The sequence below is a fragment of the Anguilla anguilla genome, chromosome 11, assembly GCF_013347855.1.
Source record: "Anguilla anguilla isolate fAngAng1 chromosome 11, fAngAng1.pri, whole genome shotgun sequence".
Taxonomy (NCBI): Eukaryota; Metazoa; Chordata; class Actinopteri; order Anguilliformes; family Anguillidae; genus Anguilla; species Anguilla anguilla.
In genome coordinates, this window is record NC_049211.1 from 44253143 (window position 1) to 44267164 (window position 14022).

Sequence of the window (14022 nt, forward strand, 5' to 3'; positions counted from 1 at the left end):
CCGTTAGCCAATCACTACAGTCACAGAGCGAGCCGTTAGGCAATCACTACAGTCACAGAGCGAGCCGTTAGGCAATCACTACAGTCACAGAGCGAGCCGTTAGCCAATCACTAGTCACAGAGCGAGCCGTTAGCCAATCACTACAGTCACAGAGCGAGCCGTTAGCCAATCTCTTCTCACCTTTAATACATTATTCTGGCCATACTCACAGCTGTGAAGAAAACAATTCTAAAGTTCTCTTTTATCGCTTACCTTTCTCCAAATTAAAATATGCTCATCACATTTTTTACTCCATTGTTTTATGGGGAGATCTGCAGTAAAACTGAATAGATCTTATGTAACATAACTGAGTCTGTAACTCTCGACACAATACATTTCTAGCTGCGATCGCAGCTCTATAGCTCTGTCTGTCGGTCGGTCGGTCGGTTGGTTGGTCAGTTGGTCCACAAAAGTGTCCCACCCCGTAGAGGCCACAGTTTTCGCCCCAGGAGGCTGAAATTTGGCATGGAGCTTGGTCATGACCGAAGGTAGAGCTGAGTAACTTTCAGGCCGATTGACCAAGAGGGGGTGTGGCGATGGGCGTGGCCTATCACAAAAAGACGCATAACTCCTGAATGTATTCACAGATTTGCACAAGATTTTGTGGAAGGTTGGTCATGAGCCAAAGAAGAGGTCATGCGTTTGTGTGAGGGTGTGCGCGTGGATGCATGCACACATAGATGCATGCACGTGTGCGGTCACAGCTATTGAGGATTCGCCCTTGTTTATAAATGCATCATTCCCTATACTTACGAATAGTTTGTGGAAAAATAACAAGCTGTTCATAAGAAATTATTTATTTATTTTAAACAATCTTGGCTAGACTGACTGATGTTACAGCAATGTTCTCAAACTCCAGTCCCACAGGGAGAGAGGTGTGGAGTCAGGCTGTGCAGGGAGAGAGGTGTGGAGACGGGCGTGTGGAGTCGGGCTGTGCAGGGAGAGAGGTGTGGAGTCGGGCTGTGCAGGGAGAGAGGTGTGGAGTCGGGCGTGTGGAGTCGGGCTGTGCAGGGAGAGAGGTGTGGAGTCGGGCTGTGCAGGGAGAGAGGTGTGGAGTCGGGCTGTGCACAGGGAGAGAGGTGTGGAGTCGGGCTGTGCACAGGGAGAGAGGTGTGGAGTCGGGCTGTGCACAGGGAGAGAGGTGTGGAGTCGGGCTGTGCAGGGAGAGAGGTGTGGAGTCGGGCTGTGCAGGGAGAGTGGTGTGGAGTCGGGCTGTGCAGGGAGAGTGGTGTGGAGTCGGGCTGTGCAGGGAGAGAGGTGTGGAGTCGGGCTGTGCAGGGAGAGAGGTGTGGAGTCGGGCTGTGCAGGGAGAGAGGTGTGGAGTCGGGCTGTGCAGGGAGAGAGGTGTGGAGTCGGGCTGTGCAGGGAGAGAGGTGTGGAGTCGGGCTGTGCAGGGAAAGAGGTGTGGAGTCGGGCTGTGCAGGGAGAGAGGTGTGGAGTCGGGCTGTGCACAGGGAGAGAGGTGTGGAGTCGGGCTGTGCACAGAGAGAGAGGTGTGGAGTCGGGCTGTGCAGGGAGAGAGGTGTGGAGTCGGGCTGTGCAGGGAGAGAGGTGTGGAGTCGGGCTGTGCACAGGGAGAGAGGTGTGGAGTCGGGCTGTGCACAGGGAGAGAGGTGTGGAGTCGGGCTGTGCACAGGGAGAGAGGTGTGGAGTCGGGCTGTGCAGGGAGAGAGGTGTGGAGTCGGGCTGTGCAGGGAGAGTGGTGTGGAGTCGGGCTGTGCAGGGAGAGTGGTGTGGAGTCGGGCTGTGCAGGGAGAGAGGTGTGGAGTCGGGCTGTGCAGGGAGAGAGGTGTGGAGTCGGGCTGTGCAGGGAGAGAGGTGTGGAGTCGGGCTGTGCAGGGAGAGAGGTGTGGAGTCGGGCTGTGCAGGGAGAGAGGTGTGGAGTCGGGCTGTGCAGGGAAAGAGGTGTGGAGTCGGGCTGTGCAGGGAGAGAGGTGTGGAGTCGGGCTGTGCACAGGGAGAGAGGTGTGGAGTCGGGCTGTGCAGGGAGAGAGGTGTGGAGTCGGGCTGTGCAGGGAGAGAGGTGTGGAGTCGGGCTGTGCACAGGGAGAGAGGTGTGGAGTCGGGCTGTGCACAGAGAGAGAGGTGTGGAGTCGGGCTGTGCACAGAGAGAGAGGTGTGGAGTCGGGCTGTGCACAGAGAGAGAGGTGTGGAGTCGGGCTGTGCAGGGAGAGTGGTGTGGAGTCGGGCTGTGCAGGGAGAGAGGTGTGGAGTCGGGCTGTGCAGGGAGAGAGGTGTGGAGTCGAGCTGTGCAGGGAGAGAGGTGTGGAGTCGAGCTGTGCAGGGAGAGAGGTGTGGAGTCGGGCTGTGCAGGGAGAGAGGTGTGGAGTCGGGCTGTGCAGGGAGAGAGGTGTGGAGTCGGGCTGTGCAGGGAGAGAGGTGTGGAGTCGGGCTGTGCAGGGAGAGAGGTGTGGAGTCGGGCTGTGCAGGGAGAGAGGTGTGGAGTCGGGCTGTGCAGGGAGAGAGGTGTGGAGTCGGGCTGTGCACAGGGAGAGAGGTGTGGAGTCGGGCTGTGCACAGGGAGAGTGGTGTGGAGTCGGGCTGTGCAGGGAGAGAGGTGTGGAGTCGGGCTGTGCACAGGGAGAGAGGTGTGGAGTCGGGCTGTGCAGGGAGAGAGGTGTGGAGTCGGGCTGTGCAGGGAGAGTGGTGTGGAGTCGGGCTGTGCAGGGAGAGAGGTGTGGAGTCGGGCTGTGCACAGGGAGAGAGGTGTGGAGTCGGGCTGTGCACAGAGAGAGAGGTGTGGAGTCGGGCTGTGCAGGGAGAGAGGTGTGGAGTCGGGCTGTGCAGGGAGAGAGGTGTGGAGTCGGGCTGTGCACAGGGAGAGAGGTGTGGAGTCGGGCTGTGCACAGAGAGAGAGGTATGGAGTCGGGCTGTGCAGGGAGAGAGGTGTGGAGTCGGGCTGTGCAGGGAGAGAGGTGTGGAGTCGGGCTGTGCACAGAGAGAGAGGTGTGGAGTCGGGCTGTGCACAGAGAGAGAGGTGTGGAGTCGGGCTGTGCAGGGAGAGTGGTGTGGAGTCGGGCTGTGCAGGGAGAGAGGTGTGGAGTCGGGCTGTGCAGGGAGAGAGGTGTGGAGTCGAGCTGTGCAGGGAGAGAGGTGTGGAGTCGAGCTGTGCAGGGAGAGAGGTGTGGAGTCGGGCTGTGCAGGGAGAGAGGTGTGGAGTCGGGCTGTGCAGGGAGAGAGGTGTGGAGTCGGGCTGTGCAGGGAGAGAGGTGTGGAGTCGGGCTGTGCAGGGAGAGAGGTGTGGAGTCAGGCTGTGCAGGGAGAGAGGTGTGGAGTCGGGCTGTGCACAGGGAGAGAGGTGTGGAGTCGGGCTGTGCACAGGGAGAGTGGTGTGGAGTCGGGCTGTGCAGGGAGAGAGGTGTGGAGTCGGGCTGTGCACAGGGAGAGAGGTGTGGAGTCGGGCTGTGCAGGGAGAGAGGTGTGGAGTCGGGCTGTGCAGGGAGAGTGGTGTGGAGTCGGGCTGTGCAGGGAGAGAGGTGTGGAGTCGGGCTGTGCACAGGGAGAGAGGTGTGGAGTCGGGCTGTGCACAGAGAGAGAGGTGTGGAGTCGGGCTGTGCAGGGAGAGAGGTGTGGAGTCGGGCTGTGCAGGGAGAGAGGTGTGGAGTCGGGCTGTGCACAGGGAGAGAGGTGTGGAGTCGGGCTGTGCACAGAGAGAGAGGTGTGGAGTCGGGCTGTGCAGGGAGAGAGGTGTGGAGTCGGGCTGTGCAGGGAGAGAGGTGTGGAGTCGGGCTGTGCAGGGAGAGAGGTGTGGAGTCAGGCTGTGCAGGGAGAGAGATGTGGAGTCGGGCTGTGCAGGGAGAGAGGTGTGGAGTCGGGCTGTGCAGGGAGAGAGGTGTGGAGTCGGGCTGTGCACAGGGAGAGAGGTGTGGAGTCGGGCTGTGCACAGAGAGAGAGGTGTGGAGTCGGGCTGTGCAGGGAGAGAGGTGTGGAGTCGGGCTGTGCAGGGAGAGAGGTGTGGAGTCGAGCTGTGCAGGGAGAGAGGTGTGGAGTCGGGCTGTGCAGGGAGAGAGGTGTGGAGTCGGGCTGTGCAGGGAGAGAGGTGTGGAGTCGGGCTGTGCAGGGAGAGAGGTGTGGAGTCGGGCTGTGCTCGTACCTTGAGCAGGGGGGCCTGGCTGATGCTGCAGGGCAGGTTGTACAGCTGCCTGACAAACGACTTCAGTTCCTCCACAGTCAGCTGGTTCTGAGACTTCCCTCCACAAGTGCGATACCTGGAGAAGCAGGACACACTCGTTAGGTAAAATACACAGACCACAGGAGTAAATATTAGCAAGGGTAAACACATCATTTAACAACATAGAGCTAGAAGTCGTAGGTGAAAGAGGGAAATAGTGAATGTAGTATCATTAGGAAACAAATGGGTTTGGGGATTTAGTTTTAGATTGGGTATAACAAGTAGCGTGTTGCGTGTGGTGTGTTTTGTATGGCATGTAGTGTGCGGTGTATAGCGTGCAGCATGTCGTGTATAGCCTGTTGTGTATAGTGTGTGGTGTGTTGGTTACAACATGTAACATGTTGAGTATTACATAGCGTGTTGAGTGTGTAGTGTGTACTGTACAGTGCGTGATGTGTTGTGTGTATCATGTTGTGTATAGTGTGTAGCATGTCGTGTACAGCATGTAGCGCATCATGTATAGCACGTAGCATGTTGTGTATATTGTGAAGCCTGTTGTGTATAGCATGTAGCGTGTTTTGTATATTGTGTAGCGTGTTGTGTGTATTGTGTACCATGCTGTGTATATTGTGTAGCGTGTTGTGTATATCGTGCAGCGTGTTGTGTATATCATGCAGCGTGTTGTGTATAGCACATAGCGTGTTGTCTATATTGTGTAGGACAGAGTGTAGCACAGTGGGTAAGGAACTGGGCTTGTAACCGAAAGGTCGCAGGTTCGATTCCCGGGTAAGACACTGCCGTTGTACCCTTGAGCAAGGTACTTAACCGGAATTGCTTCAGTATATATCCAGCTGTATAAATGGATACAATGTAAAATGCTATGTAAAAAAAAAGTTGTGTAAGTCGCTCTGGATATGAGCGTCTGCTAAATGCCTGTAATGTAATGTAATGTAGCGTGTTGTGTATATTGTGTAGCGTGTTGTGTATAGCGTATAGCGTGTAGCGTGTTGTGTATAGCGTGTAGCGTGTTGTGTATATCGTGTAGCGTGTTGTGTATAGCATGTAGCGTGTTGTGTATATTGTGTAGCATATTGTGTAGCGTGTTGTGTATAGCGTGTAGCGTGTTGTGTATATTGTGTAGCATATTGTGTAGCGTGTTGTGTATAGCGTGTAGCGTGTTGTGTATAGCACGTAGCATGTTGTGTATATTGCATAGCGTGTTGTGTATATTGTGTAGCGTGTTGTGTATATTGTGTAGCATGTCGTGTAGAGCACGTAGCGTGTTGTGTAGAGCACGTAGCGTGTTGTGTATATTGCATAGCGTGTTGTGTATATTGTGTAGCATGTTGTGTATATTGTGTAGCGTGTTGTATAGAGCACGTAGCGTGTTGTGTATAGCGTGTAGCATGTTGTGTATATTGTGTAGCATGTTGTGTAGAGCACGTAGCGTGTTGTGTAGAGCACATAGCGTGTTGTGTATATTGCATAGCGTGTTGTGTATATTGTGTAGCATGTTGTGTAGAGCACGTAGCGTGTTGTGTATATTGCGTAGCGTGTTGTGTATAGCGTGTAGCATGTTGTGTATATTGTGTAGCGTGTTGTATAGAGCACGTAGCGTGTTGTGTAGAGCACGTAGCATGTTGTGTATATTGTGTAGCGTGTTGTGTAGAGCACGTAGCGTGTTGTGTATAGCGTGTAGCATGTTGTGTATATTGCGTAGCGTGTTGTGTATAGCGTGTAGCATGTTGTGTATATTGTGTAGCGTGTTGTGTAGAGCACGTAGCGTGTTGTGTATAGCGTGTAGCATGTGGATATTGCGTAGCGTGTTGTGTAGAGCACGTAGCGTGTTGTGTATATTGTGTAGCGTGTTGTGTATAGCGTGTAGCGTATAGCGTGTAGCGTGTTGTGTATATTGTGTAGCGTGTTGTGTATATTGTGTAGCGTGTAGTGTATAGCGTGTAGCGTGTAGTGTATAGCGTGTAGTGTATAGCGTGTAGCGTGTTGTGTATAGTGTGTAGCGTGTTGTGTATATCGTGAAGCATGTGGATATTGCGTAGCGTGTTGTGTATAGCGTGTAGCATGTGGATATTGTGTAGCGTGTAGTGTATAGCGTGTAGCGTGTTGTGTATAGTGTGTAGCGTGTTGTGTATATCGTGAAGCATGTGGATATTGCGTAGCGTGTTGTGTATAGCGTGTAGCATGTGGATATTGCGTAGCGTGTTGTGTATAGCGTGTAGCGTGTTGTGTATAGCGTGTAGCGTGTTGTGTAGAGCACGTAGCGTGTACCTGGTTTGCCTCTTGCCGTTCAGAAGCTGCTGGGCCACAGAAGAGCACTTCTCTGCGTCCTGGGTCACCAGGCGGAGGTGGCGCAGGAGGTCATTGTCCGGGAACGTCTTCGTCTCTGACTCCTCGATGAGAGAGCGGAACACAGCTAGGCCTGGGGGACCGGCAGGAGACACGACCGTTCTTAGGGAGTGGGGCTTTTTTATTTCCAGGGAGAGTCCCATGTTTTTGTTATTTGGAAAAGATAAATCCAGTGGAGTAAGCTAAGAAGGTTTCGCCATTTATCCACCGGTGATAATCCATTTTGGGGAAAATTTTCCACTCACTTCTCTTCTTGTCCAGTTTGGCCTCCAGGATCTCAGTCACTTTGGAGGCCCATTGGTCATAGGACTCTGCGCGCTGCTTCACTGCGTTCATCATGGGGTACAGGTCATCCAATGTAAACCTATAGCTGTGGAAGGGGGTACAGGTCATCCAATGTAAACCTATAGCAGTGGAAGGGGGTACAGGTCATCCAGTGTAAACCTATAGCAGTGGAAGGGGGTACAGGTCATCCAATGTAAACCTATAGCTGTGGAAGGGGGTACAGGTCATCCAATGTAAACCTATAGCTGTGGAAGGGGGTACAGGTCAAGCAGTGCAACCCTATAGCTGTGGAAGTGGGGTACAGGTTATCCAATGTAAACCTATAGCTGTGGAAGGGGGTACAGGTGATCCAATGTAAACCTATAGCTGTGGAAGGGGGTACAGGTGATCCAATGTAAACCTATAGCTGTGGAAGGGGGTACAGGTCATCCAGTGTAAACCTATAGCTGTGGAAGGGGGTACAGGTCATCCAATGTAAACCTATAGCTGTGGAAGGGGGTACAGGTAATCCAATGTAAACCTATAGCTGTGGAAGGGGGTACAGGTCAAACAGTGTAACCCTATAGCTGTGGAAGGGGGGTACAGGTTATCCAATGTAAACCTATAGCTGTGGAAGGGGGGTACAGGTCATCCAACGTAAACCTATAGCTGTGGAAGGGGGTACAGGTAATCCAGTGTAACCCTATAGCTGTGGAAGGGGGTACAGGTCAAACAGTGTAACCCTATAGCTGTGGAAAGGGGTACAGGTCATCCAATGTAAACCTATAGCTGTGGAAGGGGGTACAGGTAATCCAATGTAAACCTATAGCTGTGGAAGGGGGTACAGGTCAAACAGTGTAACCCTATAGCTGTGGAAGGGGGGTACAGGTTATCCAATGTAAACCTATAGCTGTGGAAGGGGGGTACAGGTCATCCAACGTAAACCTATAGCTGTGGAAGGGGGTACAGGTAATCCAGTGTAACCCTATAGCTGTGGAAGGGGGTACAGGTCAAACAGTGTAACCCTATAGCTGTGGAAGGGGGTGTAGGTCATCCAGTGTTAAGCTATAGCTGTGGAAGGGGGTACAAGTCATCCAGTGTAATCCTATAGTTGTGGAAGGGGGTACAGGTCATCCAGTGTAACACTATAGGTGTGGAAGGGGGTACAGGTTATCCAATGTAAACCTATAGCTGTGGAAGGGGGTACAGGTCAAACAGTATTGAGCTATTGGTGTGGAAGGGGGTACAGGTCAAACAGTTCACACTCACTTCAGTGTGTAGTTGAACATGGGGCAGGAGCAGAGGTCCGCGCTGTGGTGCAGACACACCAGCATGCCAGGGCTGCAGGGACAGGTGAGGGCAGACAGGTAGCAGGTGGTCTTGCACCTGGCACACTGCCTCTCGTCATCCTGCAGGAGATCGTATTCTGCCTGCTCACAGTGCACCACCCCCTGGGGACAGACACACGGACACACACGCACACACACACACATACATACATACATACACACATACACACGCACGCACGCACGCAAGCATACACACACACACATACATACATATACATACACGTACGCACGCACACACATACAAATGCACACACACACACGCACAGAGCATGTATAAAGGGCTGTTGACACCCTATAGAGCCTCAATAGACTGATAGTCCATAAGGCTGTTGCTTGCTCCTGTGTTTACGCTAACACTACACCTGCTAATTACATTTTAAAGATCAAGATAAAAAGGGGAAGAATGCAGTAATAATGGCAACCTTTCAGAATTAAGTTCAGTCCAGAGCATGTGATTTGTTATACAGAACAGAAGAGACAAGTAAAAAGTGCACTGAAATTTAAGTCACACACAAACAGAACTATAAAATATTGTACTACTAAGCACTGCAACTAAGAACATCAAAAAGGCATACACAGAATGATGGTGAGAGGACCAGGGGTGCCCAGTATTACCCACAGGCCGAGGCTTTTGTACTGGTCTAGCACTAATACACCCAATTTGGTTGATGGAACCCTGGATGTAGACCATTTTCCAACCTTCAAATGCAAACAAAACCCAACAGCTCCAATTTATAAATGCACTATATGGCCAAAGGTATGTGGACACCTGACATCAAACGACTCATCCAATATTATGGGCAATAATATGGAGTTGGTCCCCCCCTTCACTGCTAGAACAACCTCCACTCTTCTGAGAAGGCTTTATACTGGATGTTGGAGCGTTGCTACAGGGATTTGCTTCCATTCAGCCAGAAGAGCATTAGTGAGGTTGGGCACTGATTGGGCAATTAGGCCTGGCTCGCAGCTGGCTTTCCAACTGATCCAAAACATGTCAGATGGGGTTGAGGTCAGGGCTCTTGTGCAGGCCAGTCAAGTTCTTCGACACCGTTTTTGACAAAACCATTTCCATATTGACCCGAGGGCACTGTCATGCTGCAACAGGAAAGGGCCTTCCCCAAATTGTTGGGGAAGCATAGAATCATCTAGAATGTGATTGCATGCTGTAGCATTAAGATTTGCCTTCACAGGAACTAAGGGGCCTAGGCCAAACCATGAAAAACAGACTAAGGAGTGACCAGATTCTTATAGTGTACTTTTCTAAGGAGGTTGTAGAGTGTTGTCCCTGATCGTGGGACAGGCAGACGGGGGGGGGGGGGGGCAGACGGGGGGGATGACACTCACCATCTTGCGGGCTTTGTCACGCAGCTCCTTCTCATCCTGGATCATGGTGATCATGTCCTTCTGAACCGCGGACGCCAGGACCACGTCCAGCGAGTCGGCCTTGGCCGCCATCTTGCAGATGAGCTCGTCGTGGGAGAAGACGCAGTACCTGTGCAGCAGCCGGTAGTGATCCACACACTGCCGGCCCAGGGGCATCTGAGACGGCAAAACACAGGGAGCCCGGTGAGACAAGCACAGGGCCCCCTCAACCATTCCTAAAACACATCATCACGTGTCAATGGTTTCCCGGGCTTCCTCTGTGCGTTTTTCAATGGTTTTGTTCAATCTGTTCTTATTCATTAATTTTTCAAACATTGAGATGGTTTTCATGCCAGCTTGTATGAACTGACTACCTTCTTGCCAAGTCCTTTATTTCTCCAAGGTTCTCTTGAAAAAGATTACCATTTCATTAAGACACGCCCGTTTTAAAGACGTTTCATAATAAAATAAAATCCAGAACCCTCACTAGAACCCTCCAGAACCCCCCGCAAGCCCACACACGGCCACACTGAGTCTGAGTAAGTAAGGCAGTACACACACTGAGTCTGAGTAAGTAAGGCAGTACACACACTGAGTCTGAGTAAGTAAGGCAGTACACACGCCACACTGCGTCTGAGTAAGTAAGGCAGTACACACACTGAGTCTGAGTAAGTAAGGCAGTACACACGCCACACTGAGTCTGAGTAAGTAAGGCAGTACACACACTGAGTCTGAGTAAGTAAGGCAGTACACACACTGAGTCTGAGTAAGTAAGGCAGTACACACACTGAGTCTGAGTAAGTAAGGCAGTACACACACTGAGTCTGAGTAAGTAAGGCAGTACACACACTGAGTCTGAGTAAGTAAGGCAGTACACACACTGAGTCTGAGTAAGTAAGGCAGTACACACACTGCGTCTGAGTAAGTAAGGCAGTACACACACTGCGTCTGAGTATGTAAGGCAGTACACACACTGAGTCTGAGTAAGTAAGGCAGTACACACACTGCGTCTGAGTAAGTAAGGCAGTACACACACTGCGCCTGAGTAAGTAAGGCAGTACACAGGCCACACTGCGTCTGAGTAAGTAAGCCAGTACACACACTGAGTCTGAGTAAGTAAGGCAGTACACAGGCCACACTGCGTCTGAGTAAGTAAGGCAGTACACACACTGAGTCTGAGTAAGTAAGGCAGTACACACACTGCGTCTGAGTAAGTAAGGCAGTACACACACTGAGTCTGAGTAAGTAAGGCAGTACACACACTGCGTCTGAGTAAGTAAGGCAGTACACAGGCCACACTGCGTCTGAGTAAGTAAGGCAGTACACACACTGAGTCTGAGTAAGTAAGGCAGTACACAGGCCACACTGCGTCTGAGTAAGTAAGGCAGTACACACACTGAGTCTGAGTAAGTAAGGCAGTACACACACTGCGTCTGAGTAAGTAAGGCAGTACACACACTGAGTCTGAGTAAGTAAGGCAGTACACACACTGCGTCTGAGTAAGTAAGGCAGTACACACACTGAGTCTGAGTAAGTAAGGCAGTACACACGCCACACTGCGTCTGAGTAAGTAAGGCAGTACACACACTGAGTCTGAGTAAGTAAGGCAGTACACACGCCACACTGAGTCTCAGTAAGTAAGGCAGTACACACGCCACACTGAGTCTGAGTAAGTAAGGCAGTACACACGCCACACTGAGTCTGAGTAAGTAAGGCAGTACACACACTGAGTCTGAGTAAGTAAGGCAGTACACACACTGCGTCTGAGTAAGTAAGGCAGTACACACACTGAGTCTGAGTAAGTAAGGCAGTACACACGCCACACTGCGTCTGAGTAAGTAAGGCAGTACACACACTGAGTCTGAGTAAGTAAGGCAGTACACACGCCACACTGAGTCTGAGTAAGTAAGGCAGTACACACGCCACACTGAGTCTGAGTAAGTAAGGCAGTACACACGCCACACTGAGTCTGAGTAAGTAAGGCAGTACACACACTGCGTCTGAGTAAGTAAGGCAGTACACACACTGAGTCTGAGTAAGTAAGGCAGTACACACGCCACACTGAGTCTGAGTAAGTAAGGCAGTACACACGCCACACTGAGTCTGAGTAAGTAAGGCAGTACACACACCACGCTGAGTCTGAGTAAGTAAGGCAGTACACACACCATACTGAGTCTGAGTAAGTAAGGCAGTACACAGGGCCACACTGAGTCTGAGTAAGTAAGGCAGTACACAGGGCCATACTGAGTCTGAGTAAGTAAGGCAGTACACAGGGCCATACTGAGTCGGAGTAAGTAAGGCAGTACACACGCCACACGCCAGGAAGCACGAGCAGAGTTACCCAGTCAACGGTGCAGAAGTTCACTGCCTCTGCGAAGTTGAAGCCCTGGTTGAAGCCGCTGTGATAGGCTCTGGGGAAGGTGATGACAAACTCTCCAGCACACTGGTTGGTTCTGTAAATCTGAGCACATACAGGGGAGAGAACACTAGTCATTACAGTGCGTTAGCGCTGGCCAGACTGGAATAATCCAATCGTCGTGTCCGAAACGGTGCTGTATCTCAAGCGTAAACAATACTACACATCAATGGCATGGTTCACTTTCCAAGGGCCCACAATATTACATCTGCTATGTTCTGAAGCACCTGCCACAAGCAGCAGGGTGATGCAAGCAGGGAGGTCAAACCTGTATTGGTAATCTTTCAGAAAACATATTTTGACAGTTTATTCTTCATGCATGTGAAGGAAAATAAATGCTACAGTATAATCAAATAACATCTGAAACATTTCACAGTGAGTTTTGCTTGTGGTGAAATGAGTAATAACACCTTCAATGTAGTTAGATTTTTTATAATGACCCCACTATGCCGGTAAGCAGTCAAGTTACATTGCTGAACTGTCAGTGCACTTTTGAAATGATTTGATAGCTCTATCTACTCCGATTTTGGATATTTCCTGTTAAAGTGAGCCCAGATGCCAATTTTGCTTTCAGTTTGTGTGTGGAACTCCCATTGGGATTACATTGCAGGCAACATTCGACCTCCCTAGTATAAGGGCTACGAAACAGGACTCGTGACTCTAGTGGTTGCAGGTTCAAATCCCAAATGGGGCGCTACCGTTTTCCTGCTGAGCACTGAACTAAATCTGGATTGCTTCGGTCACTATCTGGCTGTGTAATTCTGAAGTGTGTAAAAGGTGTGTGCTGCGCATTTCTCACTGGATCATGCACTGATAAATGGGGTAAATAAACGGTGTTCAGCGATGTTGTGGAGCGATCGGGCGCACACCGGCACTCCGTGAGCCATCAGCGTGTTGGGGTTCATGATGGTGACCAGCTGGTGCAGGAGGTCGGGCTGCGCGAGGAAGAGCTCGGGGGCCAGCTTCTTCATCACCTCCTCCAGCTGCTCGGCAGCGGCCCCCGGGGCCCCGTACCAGGTCTTCGGCTCTCCCCTGGAAGAAGCGCAACGCTTACACTCATTTCTGCTCGCAAACATGACACGATCAGCCAATTCTGTGCAGCTGCCTCAGTGCGTTTTATGAATCTAATGCAAACACACCACTCTCTAGGGCAGGTCACCTAAAACTCCCGGAGGGTCACAGTGTCTTGTACGTTTTCATTTAAATCTCTATCTGGCTATATCAAAGTCCCTGCACTTTGCTATACAGCCTTAAAATTGCTGATTGAAAGGAAACCAAAAAAGAATGGAGCGGACTGTGCTGTTTTGCATCTGGAAAGGGAAACTACCCGTTTGTGGAACTGGTTTCCTGCAATCTGATTGGTTCTAGCCACATTAGCCAACATACATCTCAACGTCATAATTTGCAAAACAAAGTGACTGGCTGTTGAAAGGCTCATCCCTGAACATTGGGGAGGCTTTATTTCTCATGAAACACACGGCTGGAAGTGGGCGGTGCCAGTGCAGGGGAGGATAAACAGTATTGGTTACGGCTGGAAGTGGGCGGTACCAGTGCAGGGGAGGATAAACAGTATTGGTTGCGGCTGGAAGTGGGCGGTACCAGTGCAGGGGAGGATAAACAGTATTGGTTGCGGCTGGAAGTGGGCGGTACCAGTGCAGGTAGTTGATGGAGTAGCTCCAGTGGTCCTCGATGTGCCAGCAGAAGGAGGAGAAGCACATGCCCACGTAGAGCCACGGCAGCTTCATCCCACAGATGTCGGCGGTGATGTACGTCAGCACAGAGGGGTCCATCATCGCCATGTTGTTCAGGTTCCAGCCACAGCTCAGGTAGGGCTGCCAGTGAGGAAACACAGTCAGGATGTCCCAGCACAGAGAGCACAGGTTAGAGAGTACAGAGAGCACAGGCTGGAGAGCACAGAGAGCACAGGCTAGAGAACACAGAGAGCACAGGCTGGAGAGTACAGAGAGCACAGGCTGGAGAGTACAGAGAGCACAGGTTAGAGAGCACAGAGAGCACAGGCTGGAGAGCACAGAGAGCACAGGCTAGAGAACACAGAGAGCACAGGCTGGAGAGTACAGAGAGCACAGGCTGGAGAGCACAGAGAGCACAGGCTAGAG

General features: G+C 51.4%; 1 protein-coding gene across 3 annotated transcripts in view; it reads right to left on the reverse strand.

Annotated features, from left to right (window-relative positions):
* Nucleotides 1-14022, reverse strand: part of kdm5bb (lysine (K)-specific demethylase 5Bb) — a 41939-nt gene that overhangs the window by 9287 nt on the left and 18630 nt on the right. For all 3 annotated transcript variants that reach the window (XR_004761437.1, XM_035381500.1, XM_035381501.1), the window contains exons 12-19: nucleotides 13556-13737; nucleotides 12775-12937; nucleotides 11831-11950; nucleotides 9472-9666; nucleotides 8048-8229; nucleotides 6760-6884; nucleotides 6437-6587; nucleotides 4133-4247 (exon numbers count right to left, since the gene is read on the reverse strand). Coding sequence is in view for 2 of the 3 variants with exons in the window: in XM_035381500.1 (XP_035237391.1) it covers nucleotides 4133-4247; nucleotides 6437-6587; nucleotides 6760-6884; nucleotides 8048-8229; nucleotides 9472-9666; nucleotides 11831-11950; nucleotides 12775-12937; nucleotides 13556-13737 (1233 nt within the window). In the remaining variant the exon portion in view is untranslated. The remainder of the gene's footprint in view (nucleotides 1-4132; nucleotides 4248-6436; nucleotides 6588-6759; nucleotides 6885-8047; nucleotides 8230-9471; nucleotides 9667-11830; nucleotides 11951-12774; nucleotides 12938-13555; nucleotides 13738-14022) is intronic.